This window comes from Coniosporium apollinis (genome assembly GCF_000281105.1).
Source record: "Coniosporium apollinis CBS 100218 chromosome Unknown supercont1.26, whole genome shotgun sequence".
NCBI lineage: Eukaryota > Fungi > Ascomycota > Dothideomycetes > Coniosporium > Coniosporium apollinis.
In genome coordinates this window covers 354,168-370,931 of record NW_006913288.1, presented here as the reverse complement: position 1 = coordinate 370,931, position 16,764 = coordinate 354,168, and the positions used below count along the sequence as shown (strand labels likewise).

At 53.2% G+C, this 16,764-nt stretch overlaps 10 protein-coding genes across 10 annotated transcripts; 4 read left to right on the top strand and 6 right to left on the bottom strand.

Moving 5' to 3' along the window:
• Window positions 1-518: 518 nt before the first annotated feature.
• On the bottom strand, window positions 519-985 carry W97_05719 (F-type H+-transporting ATPase subunit J; the record flags this gene model as incomplete). The annotated part of the gene is made up of 4 exons (XM_007783453.1): window positions 519-583; window positions 677-727; window positions 861-890; window positions 949-985. The coding sequence occupies 4 exons, from the start codon at window positions 983-985 to the stop codon at window positions 519-521; spliced, it is 183 nt and encodes a 60-aa protein (XP_007781643.1).
• Window positions 986-1,243: 258 nt separating this feature from the next.
• On the top strand, window positions 1,244-1,838 carry W97_05718 (uncharacterized protein; the record flags this gene model as incomplete). Its single annotated transcript, XM_007783452.1, has 2 exons — window positions 1,244-1,375; window positions 1,428-1,838. The coding sequence occupies 2 exons, from the start codon at window positions 1,244-1,246 to the stop codon at window positions 1,836-1,838; spliced, it is 543 nt and encodes a 180-aa protein (XP_007781642.1).
• Window positions 1,839-3,270: 1,432 nt separating this feature from the next.
• Window positions 3,271-3,746, bottom strand: W97_05717 (uncharacterized protein; the record flags this gene model as incomplete). Its single annotated transcript, XM_007783451.1, has 2 exons — window positions 3,271-3,632; window positions 3,698-3,746. 2 exons carry the CDS (start codon window positions 3,744-3,746, stop codon window positions 3,271-3,273), a joined length of 411 nt encoding a protein of 136 aa, XP_007781641.1.
• A 646-nt stretch (window positions 3,747-4,392) lies between these two features.
• On the top strand, window positions 4,393-5,541 carry W97_05716 (uncharacterized protein; the record flags this gene model as incomplete). The annotated part of the gene is made up of 1 exon (XM_007783450.1): window positions 4,393-5,541. One exon carries the CDS (start codon window positions 4,393-4,395, stop codon window positions 5,539-5,541), a length of 1,149 nt encoding a protein of 382 aa, XP_007781640.1.
• Window positions 5,542-6,013: 472 nt separating this feature from the next.
• Window positions 6,014-6,610, top strand: W97_05715 (uncharacterized protein; the record flags this gene model as incomplete). Its single annotated transcript, XM_007783449.1, has 1 exon — window positions 6,014-6,610. The coding sequence occupies one exon, from the start codon at window positions 6,014-6,016 to the stop codon at window positions 6,608-6,610; it is 597 nt and encodes a 198-aa protein (XP_007781639.1).
• A 333-nt stretch (window positions 6,611-6,943) lies between these two features.
• Window positions 6,944-7,522, bottom strand: W97_05714 (uncharacterized protein; the record flags this gene model as incomplete). The annotated part of the gene is made up of 1 exon (XM_007783448.1): window positions 6,944-7,522. The coding sequence occupies one exon, from the start codon at window positions 7,520-7,522 to the stop codon at window positions 6,944-6,946; it is 579 nt and encodes a 192-aa protein (XP_007781638.1).
• Window positions 7,523-8,724: 1,202 nt separating this feature from the next.
• Window positions 8,725-9,785, bottom strand: W97_05713 (uncharacterized protein; the record flags this gene model as incomplete). Its single annotated transcript, XM_007783447.1, has 2 exons — window positions 8,725-9,533; window positions 9,596-9,785. The coding sequence occupies 2 exons, from the start codon at window positions 9,783-9,785 to the stop codon at window positions 8,725-8,727; spliced, it is 999 nt and encodes a 332-aa protein (XP_007781637.1).
• Window positions 9,786-10,344: 559 nt separating this feature from the next.
• W97_05712 (uncharacterized protein) lies at window positions 10,345-12,183 on the bottom strand (the record flags this gene model as incomplete). Its single annotated transcript, XM_007783446.1, has 3 exons — window positions 10,345-10,744; window positions 10,869-11,551; window positions 11,656-12,183. 3 exons carry the CDS (start codon window positions 12,181-12,183, stop codon window positions 10,345-10,347), a joined length of 1,611 nt encoding a protein of 536 aa, XP_007781636.1.
• Window positions 12,184-14,396: 2,213 nt separating this feature from the next.
• Window positions 14,397-15,424, top strand: W97_05711 (carboxymethylenebutenolidase; the record flags this gene model as incomplete). The annotated part of the gene is made up of 4 exons (XM_007783445.1): window positions 14,397-14,454; window positions 14,557-14,708; window positions 14,806-15,169; window positions 15,270-15,424. 4 exons carry the CDS (start codon window positions 14,397-14,399, stop codon window positions 15,422-15,424), a joined length of 729 nt encoding a protein of 242 aa, XP_007781635.1.
• A 390-nt stretch (window positions 15,425-15,814) lies between these two features.
• Window positions 15,815-16,552, bottom strand: W97_05710 (uncharacterized protein; the record flags this gene model as incomplete). The annotated part of the gene is made up of 1 exon (XM_007783444.1): window positions 15,815-16,552. One exon carries the CDS (start codon window positions 16,550-16,552, stop codon window positions 15,815-15,817), a length of 738 nt encoding a protein of 245 aa, XP_007781634.1.
• Between the last annotated feature and the right edge of the window lie 212 nt (window positions 16,553-16,764).

The window sequence follows — 16,764 nt, the reverse complement described above, 5'->3', positions numbered from 1 at the left end:
TGAGGAAGACACTATCCATCGGCCGCGTCAATACCCTGTATAGCTTCATCTGGTTAGTTGCTTCTCTGCCCACAGTACAAAGCGGGTGATTCGTAACAAGGATCAGAGGTTGACGCAGCTTTGGGTACCTTTAGAGAGCATTACTGCTGGACTCTGTGGTGTGAATGTAGTGGGACAGTAGTATATTCCGAGGGAGATGAGTGACGACCACGGGCCACATGGAGATGTGGAGCAGCACAGAGATGTTGTTACAAGCAGGGCGCAGAGGAGAAAATCGTGGACAATGACTGAGAAAGTAAATCTGGCATTTTCATATCCTTGAAGAGCAGTTCTCATCCACAAACGCTCCTGCAATTCAATGATTCTCATTTGCACATTTGGCAGGCATGCGGAAACTATTTTGATTGTCTCGAAACCCGTCTATTCCACTACCACAGCCTCATCAACCGCTCCACTCCACGATATCCGCGGCATGCCCTCGCATATGTATAGTACGCCTAGAACAAGAGTCTGTCTGCCTAATGACCACCATTCGGCACGCTCTTCGCTCCCGGGTTCCGCGGATCGTTCTTGTACTCGTCGGCTGGGAACTAGTAAGCTTTTGGGTGCACTACCAATGTTTCTTCGTTCCAAGGCATCCAGCGTGGGGTTCTCGTGGTGACTAGGGATTACTGACTGCTGGCTAGTGTGTTCGCGAAGGAGTTGACGCCGTAGAGGATGACGAGGCCTGCCGTGGGTGCGGTGTCAGCGTATGTCTCATAGTGCCAGTTCCCGGCTGTTGAAGCTCTTCCTCTTGCGATTGCTGGTTGTATCCCCGTAGTGTTGTGCGATGATGCCACCAAAGGCGCAGTTGGACATACCGGCAACGTAGAAAGGAGCCATGGGCCGAGCTTGGAGTCTGTTAGTAGAGTCCTTGCGCTTGTGTTTCCGGGTGCAATTGCAGCATACCAACAGGCGCCGGGAACTTCTTGCCGAGGAGACCCATTGTGACGTTTCGAAGAAAGGTGTATGTATTGCGGTGACCGTTTGTTTGCTGTCGTTGATGGGAGCCGTAGCTTTGGACAGCAGTGATGTCGGAAGGTTGAAGAGCTCTTGGCTCTGTCGGCTGGGTTTGGGTATAGCCGCAGTACGCCCGAGGTGGGACCTGAGGACCGCGATTGATGTAAACACCTTGCAATCTAGGCTTGCAATCGAAAAAACTCACATAGGGTCAAGGTGTGTAGCCGGCGAGGAGAGTCAGAAGATGGCGAACTCCCTCGAAGGCTGTGTCTCCTCGCTGCGCTCTTCGATGCAACTCCTCGACTCTTCAATATCGATCCTCGACTCCGGTGTCAACGACTTCCCGCGCTTAGCAAAGGTGCTTCAAACCACACGAGTATGCGGCTCCCTTTACTTGTTGTACGATTGAGTATCTCTGACGTCCTCAGCACTTCGAACTCATCTCCGAACCCGATCTTATCGCCGCGCAAGCCTCCCTCCTCTCCGAGATCCGCCCCGAAGTCGACAACCTCCTTAACCGCGTCTCCAACTACCTCGACAAGCTCGAGCGGCGCGAGCAATCTCTCATCGCCAAGTGTGAACTGAACGAAGGGCGACTTTCGCGAGACAGCAGCTCTGCCTTCGCCAAGCCGCAGAATGCGCGAAAAGCAAGTAGTAGCTACGGGGTCTCGCGGCAGAGTGTTGGCGGGGTTAGTGCTATGGAGGAGTTCAAGATCAAGCAGCTGAGGCAGAAGAAGGAGAGGTTGAGCTACGCGGTGGAGCGGTTGACGATGCAGGCGCATCAGAGGGAGAGGCAGTTGAGGATGAGTATGGCGGCGCCGCAGCAGCAGTTTGAGTAATGGCTGGGCTTGGGAGGCGTTTTGGGGCTAGGAAGATACCCTTGTTTTGGCGTTATTGGCCACTATGATGGTGGTGTGGTAAACCATTTCTATTCATTCATGGGATACTCCCTAAGTCCAACATGCTCAGATTCAATTATGAAGTTAGCTCAGCTTTGCATGGAGAGGCAGGCTGCTTGGTTTTAGTGACTGGACCTTTATCTGCTGTGGTTCCCGCCTTCAATTCAACTCGATCAAAGTACCCAGTTCATCAAGTCCCAGCTATCAACATGTTGATTCATGTTTTGCTCAACCAAGTGAAACACTTTCACCTTCTGAGTCTGTGCAGAAAGATCGAAACCCCACTCGAAAATTTTCCTGTCTAGTACTACTGCACACGCACATGCATATATACTACAATAAGCAGAAATTGCCCCTAAGACTCTTACCGAGAAGGCTATTGGTGCATATGGTGCATTGGGCGCCGAAGGACCAGCGGCGTGGTAATAGGTCATGATCGCCCCTTCGAGCTCGGCTGCAGGTTTGAGTCTTTTTGTTCGAGTCCTTTTGGTACCGTTTTCTTTTCTGGCATTTTGGTTGATCGTTTCACTTGGCATACGCATTGCTGTGCCCGAACCCCGTTCTTAAGCTCGGACCGAAGAAGGCCACCAGTGCATGTGATGGGGTGGCTGCCTGTCTACTTTATGGTTCATGTTGGTTTCCACGCCATCAGGCTAGTAGTAGCCAAAATTATATCCTCTCTACACACTCGTGTAGGAGTCGACCCACCGGCTGCTCCCGTATTGGTTCACTCGGGCAGTGCAAGGGAGATTCGATGGACACGCATCTGCATTTGCAAGAGGACCGGCACGCTTTGCTTTCCACGCTGTAGCATTTTCTGTGCGCTCATTCTATACGTTCTAATAGATTAAGAGCATGACGGGTTTGAGTCGAAGGCGATACTGATTGCCTTCCCTCAAGAGCCTTCCAAGTTGCAATAAACGCCAATCCAATCCCAGTCCAGTGGTGGACAGATGCTTGGAAGCGTACCGGAGTCCGTTTCTTCACTGCCTCAGAAGCAACGTTCCACCACTCATGAACCCCAGCATCACGAGAGGAGGATTTCTATTACTGACACTTCACATGTCACTACAAAGTCCTAGGCGGCCACGGAGGCATATCTAAAGAGTTCCACTAGCTGGGTAACCTTCGTTAACACTGGAGATGAGAAACGATCACAACCAGGGCGCATTCAGGTGCATTCATGCATTGCTGCATCACGTGTGACGGGAGTTTCCTTAACCATGTAGCTGATTCACAGTGTTTGGTGCGGTACAACACTGTCTTCATTGCTGGCACATCAAGAGGACAACCGTATGTGCAGTTCCATCAGCGACACCTTTCGCCCATCCAAAACCCCACAGCGCTTTCTTTGCATCCGATATCCTCCCCTCTAGCCAAACTCCGGCTTCTGCTCCGCACCCTCAACCTGAGCCGAATACTTCAGCCTATCCTTCGTATAAAACTCAACCGCAACATCATGGTTTGAGGCTCCTCCATCCAGCGTGCCACTCTTCACACACGTGACGTCCGGCATGACTTCAAGCTCCGTGTAGAGGCTCGATCCGCAGTTGTTACAGAACCAGTGCTTGTTGATCTTGCCCGATGCACCGGTCGCGTCGTAGGACTTTAGGACATCCTGCCCTTTTGTGACATTGAAGTTGCCGCGCGGGACTACGACGTTGGCGGTGTAGGCGGCGCCGGTCCACTTCTGGCAGTCGACGCAGTGGCAGAGGGCGGTGGTTGCAGGCTCGCCTGGGAGTGGCGGTGTTAGAAGATCTGAGGCGCGTAGTGAAGAAGGGTGTAACGAGTTCTCGTACCCGAATATTCGAACTCGATCTGAGAGCAGAGGCAACTTCCCTTCGCCATATTGAACGCTTTGGCTCGAACTTCAACAAGATGTTTTGGAGTTGTTTTGGTAGGAAGAGAACTTCGCGACAAGCAATCCACAGACAGTTAGGGAATGCGAGAGTTTGACAGGATGCTAGTGATGACTTCTATATACCCTTTCCCCTCCATCCGCACGAAGGGGAGGTGATCACAACCATGGACCCCGCGGTGCAAAACCCCGCGTTAGCCATCATATGCACCCACTAATAAGACTAGATTGGGTAACAAGATTGAATTGGCTTCCGACTAAAGATATGCTTAACATCGGCTTAGATCCTACTGTAGATGGCAGGTGCCCTAAGTTGGAACTGCCTAGCATATTTTGGTCAAGGTGTTACCCTATGCATGCCTTGAAAGTACGGAGCGGCCGTAGGCATGAGGACTAAGGTTTATCAAAAGAGCGGTCTGTGTACTTGATCGTAAGATGGCCGCCTCCTTATGGTATTGGCATCGTGTCTTTAGAACGTGAGGTTTGAAGCTGAGGTGTCTGCCATACGTCATCATCACGGGTATTCAGGTTTACTTGAGCAGCGTCCGAACATCTTCAAAAACCAAGTACTCTAGAGTGCCTATAGACGTCGAACTTCGGCATATTTCCAGCCCATTAACGTCGTCAACCGCTCAAATGGCCTCGATAGTTGATCTGCAGACTCTGCGCCGTGCTGCCCGGTCCTTCACCTTGCCATGGGAAGTGCAATGGCGCTTCTGGCTTGTCCGCTCACCATGGCTAGTACCGAACTCAATTCTCAAAATCACGTCGCCAGAAGGACCGCATCCGTTTATAGTTTATCTCCCATCATGGAACGGTCAACATAAGATACCACTTTATGTGTTCCTCCCATCAGAGGAGCAAGTTTTGAAGCATGGCGACCGTGGCGTCCCCGTCCATCTCGACTTCCACGGCGGCGGCTTTATCATGGGATCATGTCTGGAACAAGCACCCTTCTGTGCAATGTTGACTCGGGAGAGGGGCTGCGTTACCATCAGCGTCGACTATCGCAAAGGACCCATCGATCAGTTCCCTGCAGCTATCGAGGATGCAGAGGACGCATTGGCCGCTATTTTGGATGCTGACGCAAAGTCTGAAGGCTCGAGCACCTTGCGGAAACAGATCGAACAGCATTGGCGTGAAAAATCCGAAGGAGGTGCTGCTCCACCGATTACACTTGATCCAGGCCGCATCTCGATATCTGGATTCTCTTCCGGCGGCAACCTAGCATTAAACCTCGCACTAGACATTCACACGCCTGATATCGACTGGCCAGGCTTGCTACCTCACGATGGCCCGGCAATACCTCTGCTACTTTTCTATCCCTCGTTCGACAGCCGGCTCATGCCACACGAACGCCCAAGATCTGAAAACATGCCTCCACCTAACCCGACGAGCTTTCTCGGATCTATCGGACCAGTGCTATCGCCTACCTACCTTCCAAAGGAGATGCGCGACCATCCGCGCGCCTCTCCAGGTCTCGCAGACACAGCGGGACTGAATTCAAGAGCAAGGGTCTTCCTGGTGCTGCCAGAGATCGACACGCTAGCCAATCAAAGCGAAGAATGGATACATAATATGCAGAACGAAGGGCATGATGGTGTCCTAGAGGTTTATAGAGCGAGAGGTATGCGGCACGGCTGGACGCAGTTTCCAGAGACTTTTGTGGGAAAGGAGGCACTGGAAGAGAAAAGGAAGGTGTTCCAACGGACGGTGGAGTTCATGAGTGAGGTTCAGGATGGCGCGAATCCGCAGATTCCTGGAACAGGAGTGTTTATCAAGTAGTGCATTGCGACCTTAGCGAAGCACATGAATCCAAGATCATTTTGTGTTTGGGCTTGGTTTGAAGTCGGGTTTCTTTTTACCCCGACTGATCACGTGCCGGACAATCGGTCAGATCTTCCGCCCGTAAGCTCTTCCCCCCTTGCCAACGTAACGCGTTATGCTCCTCAGCTAAGTCATCTCGTATTGGTCCTGGATGTTTTTGCAGATGAACGGCCAGTTGACAGGATCTGCGAAACCCATGTTGTGCCCGCACGGCGGCTGCCAACCCTAACAGCTGTTGCGGAGGATATCGAAAGGCCGAGTTATCGTATTTCTTTGGTGTATATAGCGCAGGACATTCCTGCTGGTGTTCCTTCAAGTATTCCGAGTCTTCTCAAAAGCCAGTTCTACTCCTCGTATCATCACCTGTGCCAGTTCCAGCGCTTGACTCTTAAACCCCAACCTCAAGCAACAGCGACAGCTTCGATCCAAAATGAACACTCTCTTCCCCCACGCCGCCTACGAGGAAGACCAGCGCTACGCCCGCACAATTCTAACCCTCCACGTCCTATCTCGCGGTTTCACAACCGGTGCCACAATCTCTCTCCTCACGGCCACCGCCTCAACCCTCCTCTCCCAGCCCCGCACATGGGCGACTTTCGGACGTAAAGCCCTCATCAGCTCCTCCCGCGGCGCCATAATCGGCCTCCTGGCCTCCGACCTCGCCCTCACGGCCCGCATGTGGGGCCGCGAGGAGATAGAATGGCAGAGCCGCGCGTGGCGGCTGCAGGAGAATAGGGGCCAGAGCGAGGCGGACAAGTGGGTTACTGCGAGCGAGGTACTGGGCGTTGCGGCGGTGGTGGTGGCGGCGAGGACGGGGAGGTTACCGGCGGGGCTGGGGAGTAAGAGGGTGCCGGCGATGGCGACGGCGGTGGTGGGGGCCGCGGGGTTGGGGAGTGTGGTTGGGACGGCGGAGTATGTGGTCTGGAGGCATGGGATTAAGAGGGGGAAGTGGCCGGAGGTGGCGGAGAGTGTGAAGACGGGCGTCGAGAGCGCGGAGAAGGGGATGGGGGTTAAGTCGACTTCGTGAGAGATTCTGGAAGATGATCGTTTGGATGCATGCTGGTGGAGCGTTAGGTCTGTGTTAAGAGTGATTTTTTATTCCGTCCAAAGTTATGCCTAATGATCTTGTATACAAATGTGTTCAGTCCACTTGCTAATCGTACGGTACTACCGTCTAAGGAATGTACTGCTTCGGTGCTGGAAGCTACTGAAATCAGAACCCTCCGAAACCACTAAACGCCTTGAGTGAGGCTGCGAAAGGAAAGTCCAAATGTACCCGACACTCCCAAACCCAGACTCCGTACCGTACGCAGGTGCCAAACCCTCAAAAGTAACATCCATCGACACGGCATGAAGCCGCTCAACAATTGTAAGTCATCCTCAACCCTGCCGCCTGACTCTGCACAAATTCGACATACCCCGCCTGGTTCTCACTCGCAATGCTGAACCTAAACGCCATCTTGGGCTTGCACTGGAAGCTATTGATCACCACCTTCGTCGGCTCATTCGGCTTGCTCCCAAACGTCACCGTGCCGACCTGGCTGACGATGTTCGGTGCGCCATAAGCCCACGACACGTCAATACCCCTCGGGCTTCGCGAAAGTGGGCCGTCGAGGCTGTAGACGTAGACCTGGTTCGAGCCCCAGGTGTTGATGCGGTAGCCGGCAGGGAAGTAGACTTCGAGCTGGCAGCCGTAGGCCGGGGTTGGAACGGTGAACTCGGCAAAGGCGTCTTTGATGTTGGTCGCGCCGGCGTCTTGGGCGACGATGAAGCCGGGGAGGTAGGATTCGACGGGCCGAGCCTGTTCGACGCGGGCGATGTCGGGGTAGAGGGTTGAGCAGGCCCGTGGGACGAGGTCGGCGTCGGAGGTGGGGGTTGGGGCCGCGGAGGTGAGGAGAGCGGTGCTCAGGAGGAAGGAGGCGATGGTGAGGTAATGCATTTTTGGTTGTGCTTGTGTGGAGGACAGCGAGTGTGGGTTATAGAAATGATGTCTAAGTACTGGGTCTAGGTGTTTGAAGCTTGCTCTTGCTGGAACTGAAGAATACAGATAGGATCCTTCATGGTTCTTATACTCGATTCTACAACAAGGAGAGCTGCTATAATTACCTACCCATCGTATGGCGTGGTTCCATCTCAGAAACCGTCGGCTTAGGCAGACCACAGTCGTCCAGAATGGGAAGTATACGATGCTTGGCACCGTGCGCAGCCATGGTGTTCAGCTCTTGCGCTATTGAGTCTCACCGCTTTCCGGACTCTCCATCGTAAATGATCGCAAGCCATTGGCTCGCTCTGAGAAATATCTTGGATGGATCTCGTGTTCAGTTTTGGAGCACCAAGCCTCAAGCCAAGCAAACGCCATAGGGCTGCGTATTATGTAATTTGGTAGTAGAAGCTCAAGACAAGCCTCTGTGGAATAACATGTCGGACCACGCAGGGAAAGGCTTTAGATGAGAGAGGCACGTGGGACAGGTAACTGGGTGTACCATTTGTGGTGATTGTCCTATTGCATCTGTGCACCCGTTTTCCCGCCCGACGTAAGAGGAAAAGCTGAGTGAGGATGAGAAAACTGTCTCACTGCTAGTGCAACCGAAAATAGCTCGTCTAAGTATACGCTCCTCTCCGGCCGCGCATCGTAGCAAGCCGACATCGCATTAGCGGATCTGTTACGAGGTTACAGTAGCTGACATTCCGGCCGCGAGACGGTCACACACAGTCTTGGGTTGTCCGTAGGTGGAGTGCAAAGAAGTAAGCGTCGAGAGAATGACAGCCGCAAGCCGAAAGCTAATCACGTGATGAGCACCATCAATCCCAAGTCACGCAGGACGGGGTTTCTGCGAGGAAGCGGTGCCGGTAACCAAGCATCAACAATACCACAACTTCCTCTTTGTAACATCAAGTTCAAAGCGCTACAATTTTCACAGGTAAGAAAATTTGCGATGTAGCTATGTACTATAATATGTATACATCATGTGCTATGGCTGTTTGACGATGACTTCGTAACCGGCACCGCTTCCTTGTCAAACCCCTGTCCATCGAAGGGAATGGTAATCTAGCTGGATGGGAGACGATCTCTCCAGCATATGAATATATCAGAACTTATGATTCTGCCAAATGGAATCCCATGCACATCCCATCCCCTCCTCATCGTCCATACTTCCCCACCAATCTCTCCATGATCCCCACCGCACCGCCCCTATAACTTCCCCCAAACAACGCATAATGATTCAAGTGATGATAGAGTTCATACAGCTTGACCCTATCCTCGTATTCCTCCACCGGCTCCGACTTGGGACACAGCCCGTGATACTCCTTCAGAAAACTGCCTCCGAACCCCCCAAACATCTTCATAATGCCCAGCTCGTACTCGCTGTGCGCGTAACATGATGAAGGATCGTATACAAGGTCCTGAACCTCTCCCTTTTCCCCAACACGCCCACGGCTCTTGTTCCCGCTCCACAGGTCGCCGTGCACGACGACCGGCTTGATACTTCTACCCTTCCCGTCAGAAAGGTGCCCTTCCCCAAGCAGCCTTGGCACTACACCTCCCGCCGTATCTTCTACAAGCCGGTTTAGTTCCCTATCAGCGCCGCGAGCGGCTTCGCAGCGCGCGAGTATGAAGCGCAGGCGGCTGTTGGCGTAGAAGTCTGCCCATGAGGAGGAGAAAGTGTTGTCTTGAGGGGTGTCGCCGCAGCAGGTAGGGACGAGGAAGCCGAATTGGGGCGTGCTGTAACCCTCGGGTATGGGGGCGGGGATTGTGTGCAGCTTGGCGAGTTTGGCGGCAAGGGAGGGGGGTGGGTTAGTAGAGGAGCTGCTGGAGGAAGGGGAGAGGTGCAAGAAGTCGGTTACGAGGAAGAAGGTTGAAGGCGAGGAGGAAAAGTGGCCCCAGCCGAAGGATTGGGGACAAAGGCTGGGGACGGCGGCGTGGATTGCGTTTAGGGAGGCGTGTTCGCCTGGTTTGAAAATGTTAGTTAGGCTTGTCTGCTGTATGAAGATGCATTGGCCGGCTGCGGACCTTGGAACATGATCTCGGCATCTTTGCTCTTCCCTGTCTTCATGAAGAAGCTCATTTCCGTGCCATCGTTGAGCTTGGTGGTGATCTTAGAGGTCGAGGCGGAGGACATGCCACCCCCGCCATAGGACGAGACGGAGGTGTTGGACGGGTCCAGGGACAGGAGCTTGACGACTGCTGGGTCGAGTTTCATGGTGGATGTGTGTAGTTTCCTGCGGAAAGCAGCGAGCATCGGTTGAGGAGAAGCATTGGTTGTGTTGATGGCATTTAGTGTTGATGGTGGACGGCTGTTGCAGCAGGGAGGAATGACGTTGATCACTTCGGAAAGTCAGAGTCGAAGGTAAGTAACGCCCTCCACCAGAACACAGGTGATGAAGCGCACTAAAGCTTTTAAGAGCCATGGAGAGCTAATTGTGCTCGTGGCATGTGTACAATGTAACCCTCCGGCTCATATCAATAGAGCGCCTCCCAGCCAAACGCCATGGAATACCTCTTGAGAGAAAACTCGCTCTTCCTTGCAACCAGTTGAGATATGGGTAGGTAGAAATGAGCCACCTTGTTCCATTCAGGCTCTAATAGACCTAGCTCTCAGCCAACCACTCTCAGGTGCCCTTTGAAGCCCAACCACTTGCGCCATTCATCGGGCGACGGCAATTAAGTAAAGCAGAGGTTTCACTCTTCCGCGACATTCCAGTCTGCGGTATCCTCAGCCACTATGTATCCTTAACGCGTACTGCATCTTCCTAAGGGCTCTACTTCCCGCCATCATCAGCCTCCTGCCCATCGCTGTGGGTGACTTCCCGCGCGTTCTCCTCGCTGGCGTTCAGCTGGCCTTCTATGCGATTTATCCACTGAGCGAAGTATTCGGTTGTGCAGCGCGGGCATTGGCAGGCAAAGTCCCACTCCGCAAGTGCCTGATGGCGCTCCTTGAAAGGCTTGGTTTCCGGATGGTCGATATACGACACCAAGAGTTCCTGACCTTCTCCAATGTCCTCAAGGGCATGGCCGACGAGCAAATTGCCATGAAGCTTGTAGGATACATTTGGAGCGCACGAGTGGTTCGTGTATGACGCCTTTAACCATATGCCCTCGCCAAGCCTGTTGGGACCGCAAGCCATGGCGTTGAGTTCGACAATGCGGGAAACATGAAACCTGTGAAAGACCACCTCGTTAGCATTACAACGCAGTTCAACGGGTCGGAGCCGGGACTTGGAACGAAGGCTCCGCAGAAAACAGTGGAAAAGCTCAGACTAAGATAGCCGGAGCGGACACTTACGCATCTAAGACAAGATTTCCATCCACGATCAAGACTTCCTTGACTTCGCTCCTGTATTCACCGGACCAGAGTTGCAGGAGGTCAGGAACAGCAGTAGGACGCCGTTGTAGCTCCTCCATTACCCTCACGTAGAGTAAAACGTCAGGATTGATCCTAAACCGCTTCCTGACGAGATCATGACGACAAATAACCCGTGCCAGCTGCGATGGTGGTAGAACCATCGCGAAAGCCGTCTCGCAGAGAACAACGTCTCCCTTGTTGACTGACTTAGTAGCGAAGAGACCTCGGCCAGCGGCTCCTGAGTCTCTAACGATGACGGTCTCATGGCTGGAGGCGTGATCGAGCCATTCTTGACGCGTTTTCGAGGTGTCTTGAGCGACTTCTTCGATCCCGCATGAAGCGTAGTACGTCTCGCTTAGGCGTGCGAGGCCGCGAGTCTGCAAATCCGAAGCGTCAGAATCGAATTGTCCGAGTACTTGAAGCTGCTGTAGGGTTTCTAAGCATGATTTGTATTTTTCGAGGCCGTAAAAAGCACTAGCTAACAGTAGACGAGCTCGAGGGTTGGAACGATCGACTATCAGCGTTGTGAGGCAATATCTGCAGGCGTTCGTGTACTGCTTCATGCTTAGAGCAGCTTCTGCTTTTTGGAGCATGGCAGCATGAGGTTCTGCGTTGATCGTAGTCTGATGTAACAAGTTAATACACATAGCCCTCAATAAGCACAGGTGGCCGACTTCTGGACCAGGAAAGGATGGCGAGGCTTTCCGCACTTTCAGGTTGCACTTACCGGCTCCCTGGCGATCAGAATGAGATCGGACGGGTGGTCAACGCGCACGCGCACCTCTCTCTTGCTGACAGCATAGAAGAATGGCTGCTTGATTGCACATGTTGCACCTTCGGGAAGGACTTCGTAGGGTTCGCGATGATCATTGTGAACCTCGATTGTGGCAACGTGACCGTGCTCGTCTTCTATAGCCGACAGGCAGCCACCATGGTTCGCCGGTTTCGTGATCAGCCGGACGACGAGGACTTGACCCACATGATGGACGCCTATACGGAGCTGCGAGATACAGGTCTTCTGCAAGGTGGTCCATGACTCCAGGCAAGGTGGATAGTAGTCGGTGACGACTGTGTGACAAGTGTAACTTCCTGGCGGACGTTGGGCATTGCGGCAGTGTATTGACGAAAGTTCAGTCAATACACTCTCCTTCAAGATCGGCTGCTGCGGCGGTACTCGGCCTTTCATCGCCTCCAACTTCTTGTGGAGAGCAAGCAGGCGGTTGTATTCCTCCTGAGCTCCTTCCCAGATACCCATGACTCCCCGCGTTGAAACGTACAAATGGTGGTTAGGTTCAGAGGTGACGTTGTGGGGAGATAGACTGCTGAAATGAAGAGCGGATGCGTAGGAGTCCGCTGTTATGCTCGGCTGGGCTGTAATGGTCAGTGGGGAAGGTGCAAAGGGTACTTCAGCAGCAAGCCCGGGTTTGCTGCTTCCCAGTTGCTCCTGCCACGGAATGAATGCCGCCTTGGGACCCGGAAACTTTACTTCCTCACACCTTAACCGCTGCGATCAAGTCCAAACGGTGAAGATCCGGGCATTCACCCTTGTGGCCTTTCGCACTTGTAGTCGCACACATGAACCTCTAAAGCAGCCGGTGTCGCTTACGAGGCAAATTTCGTAGAGCTGAGGACCCACGAGTCTATTGTAGCCCACGCAGTTAAACATCAAGAACGGAGAGTACGAGTACTGATGTCCCGTGCTTCGTGATCCCGTCTGACTTTCTCTTCTGAGACTAATGCAAGACGACTTCTTGCAGAATCAGATTCACGCAACGGGCAATTACAATAGTAACATCCTGTGAGCGTGTTATGGGTGAATAAAAGCGCAACAATAGTGCGTACCGGAAGTGTTGCCAATAGTGAAAGTTGACTGTGTGAAGAGCGCAACTGACGCTTTCTTTCGGCTCCGATCGGAGCGTAACAATGATAACTCTTTACGGGATCGACTCAAGGCCCTGAATCTACCTCGGAGGCCGTTGTGATACGGATGGTTGAGGGACAGATGTGAATAGAAACGCAGACGGAAGTAACACCGAATTTTGATCAGGGAAGAAATGAATTGCATAGCTGAGCTGCTTCAACTTACTGCGTGTCACGAAAAAGAAAGCGACCTCATATGAATAGTGAACTTTAGGCATCAAAGGGCCTAGGCAGTTATTGTCCGCAAATAGCCGTCAGACAGCCTTCGAGATCAGCATGCGTGCCTTAATATGGCCACTAGAACCGTTCAAACGCCTGTTCGGACTCTTCGAGTGACAGCTAAGGCGACGGCCTTGTATCATGTGAGACCACGATCCGTATCCGCAGGAGACTTTCTTATGCCGCGAGAATGCAATGATGCAGGCAAGGAGTCGTCCGGTGATGAGGTCGCATTCATCCGATGACGTGGGGTGACATACGGCGCGCCTACTGATGGTCGGCCATGCTCACCCAAGATGGTTCTAAGCCCACTACACACCAAGGGACCTATATCAAGCTCTAGTCTCCAGTCGAAACTGAAAGCTTCGACCACGGTTTCGTGAATTGGCCTTTTACAGCCCTGCTTGCAGGGCTTCTCTCAGATTTTCCAGGATAGAACCACGGTTCTCATGACTGGTTGGGGTACCACGTCCTCATTGATTGGCTTCTAATACTCACGGTGCTCTGGTCCGCTCAGCAATCTTAGTAGACAATAACAACGCATGCGGTGGATGCATGGAGCTATCAGATCTGAATGATGAACGCTAAAACACCAGAACTGTTATGGAGAAAGACTTAATGATTGCGACGCAGGTCTTTGGATACCAAGCTGAATACATGACCCATAGATGCCATGCGCAAGGGCATGAATTATCTATGACTTTATGTTTGCGAGGTGCTAAACCTTGGGGTAGGTCCTCGGGAGGACGGAGCAGATAAGTGGTGGTAGCTCGAACGGTCTACGAGTATGTTGAAAGTGAGTTGATGAAAGAGTCTCATCAGCGCTGAGCGAAGTGAAGTCAAAGATATCCCTGGCAGCGCCGCTTTGCCCGAAGCGGTACACCGCGATCCCCTCCACCAGCTTGCTGCCAAGGACACTGTCCTTCTGCCATTCAACAACGCAATATTGATCTTCAACCAAGTTTTACCATAATGTTGATAGAAGAGTCTCACAAAGATGTACCCACTCAGGCGGGTGGAGATATGAGTATACTGAATTGTCTCATTATCCAATTCGCCGCTGAAGTTTTCAGGGATCTTCCTCTTCCACCCGACTGTGCCGAATTATTCTCATGCAAAGTTTCCTGGTGTTGTGGTTTTTAGTGAGATATACCAAGGCAGGTATTGAATTCTGCGGAATCAACTGTAGAATGTCTCTTTTTTCTCTCCTTGTTGTCGCAGCAGAATAACTTAATCCGGAGGTTTAATGAAACCACATGGATGAGACGATAGCATTTAAACATTCATGAATCACCGCAGTCGAGTTGTCATGAAGAGAATTCTGGCGCAATGTTCTCGTCACACTCTGTGACAGTTAACACGCCTTGTCCTTCCGTTTTGTCAGCTGGTATCATACTATGCATTTCCAACTCTATATCACATCAAGAAGAGTCATCATGTAGCTCTTGCCGCCGGAAGTAGCTCGTCCTAACACCACCCGCACCTCCAGTTACCGGCCCCGTCGCCCGCTTCGCCCGCCAAATAGCAAGTCAAGGCTACATAGTCGCCGCCCCATCCTCCTACCACGAGTTCACCGGCCCCGAGGCCCTCGCCTATGACGGTCCCGGCACAGACAAAGGCAACGAGTGGAAGATCGCCAAGGTACGTAGCACCTGCCTTACACACTCTCTCATCCTCCATTTTCTCCGTTCTTCCTCCGCCACTTTCCACCCTGTACCCCTAACCCGATGCTATATAGAAAGTCTCTGCCTACGACGAAGACGCCGAACTTTCGGTTACAGCATTGTTGGAGCTGAAGACCTGTAACGGCCGCATCGGCGCAACAGGCATGTGTCTCGGCGGGCACCTCGCCTATCGCTGCGCGCTCGACTCCCGCGTGTCAGCAGCGGTGTGCTACTTTGCGACGGACATCCACTCGCACAGTCTCGGGGAGGGGAAGAATGATGATAGCTTGGCTCGGGCTGGAGACATCAAGGGCGAACTGGTGATGATTTTTGGAAAGAAGGATAACCATGTGCCGCCCGAGGGGAGAGATCTGATTCGGCGGACGCTGACGGAGAAGGGGTTGGTATTTTCGTGGTATGAGGTTGCTTGGGCGCAGCGTGAGTGTTTTCGTCCTGAGCTGTGATCAGGTTCACTGGTCTTACCATGTCTTCTCGACATGAGGTAGTCGAAGTGGTAGCGCTGACGTGGTGTTTACAGATGCTTTCATCCGAGATGAGCTGAGCAAGGGTCGCTACGATCCGGCGATTGCGGGGATTTGCTTCGAGATGCTAAAGGAGGTGTTCAATCGGACGCTGCGCTCAGATCTGGGGCCGAGAAGCGGGGAGGAGAAGGAAGTGGAGAACGTTTGCTGAGTGACGTATAGACGCTCCATGAGGCAAGTCATGTCAATAATACATCTTGTAGCTGGATAGGAAACCGGAGTGCCACATGCCCCTAATGCTGATAGGTACCGACACGGTGATGTGACCTCTGCATGAGACCTCGTGGAGCTACCGATTGCAAAGAAAAGACGCGCTCTTACTCCATGCGCAGCTACTTGGGTGGACAGTCTAGCCGACTCCAACTTCTTGAAATCAATTTCCTGCCTCTATGCGAGACAACAGCGCTGCACTGACCCGGCCTGGTGTAAACTTCCGGATCTATCGCCCCTCCGCAGACCTCCCGATGCTTTCAACGCCTGCAAATGTATGCAACCCTTTTCCGAACGCCCTGCTATGCCCACAAAACACGGCCTCACGGCCTCACATCCCCCTCAACACCCTCGCAACCAACCTCCTCTGTTCCTCAACCCCCAAACCCCCCTCATCCGTCTCGATCACCGCCCTCCCCACCGCCAGCGTCACCCCCACACTCCCCCCCTCTACCCAAACCCTCCCATTCCTCCCCACCGCAACCTCAAACCGCACCTTCTCCGCCAACGCCTCCAGCAGCACCAACCCCCCAACCTCCCTCATCTTGCCAGGCGGCAGCAACAACCGCCTCGCCATCCCAAGACTAACATCCCACACCATCCCGCCCTTCAACGGGCCCAGGCCCTCCGCTTTTCCAGTGCCGGGATGCACGCACTCGAGCTCGGGCTCCATGTGTTTCCCCGCGACGCTGATGCGCGCGTACACTAGCGCGCCCGGCGCCAGCACGGGGCGGGTCTTCTTGCTCGCGCCCTCGAAGGCTAGCTGCGGCAGTGTTGCGGGTGCGGTATAGGGTGTGATAACGCAGTGATAGGCGTCCACGGAGCTGTGGTGCATGCTGCAGATCACTAGGTCTCCGGCTACGGGGATGTAGCGCCCGCCGTTGTTCTCAATCCACAGGGCGTTTTTGCGGGGGTCGGTATGGAGGGGGCCGGAGAGGGCGGCGGTGATAGTGGAAGGAGGGATGTGTCGGAGGCCAGGCCCGAGGGTTAGGGGTTTGGTGCTGGCGGGGGAAGGGAGAAGGGTTGGGGGGATGGTGTCGCCGGGGAGGAGGATCGTGGGTTCTGACATGGTGGAGTGGGTTTGTGTAGATGGGTGTTTGAGGGCGTTTAGGAACGTATCTTAAGTAGCGGGATGACGGCGGTGGAGCAGAGGTCAGCCCTACGGAATTCTCCGGCCCAGGAACTTTTTTTCGAGGGAGCAAGCCCAGAGAGAAACAACACGGCCTTGTGTGTGATGTTTGTTTGTTGAGCTCTTCAAAGCTTTCAGAAAACTTTCACCAA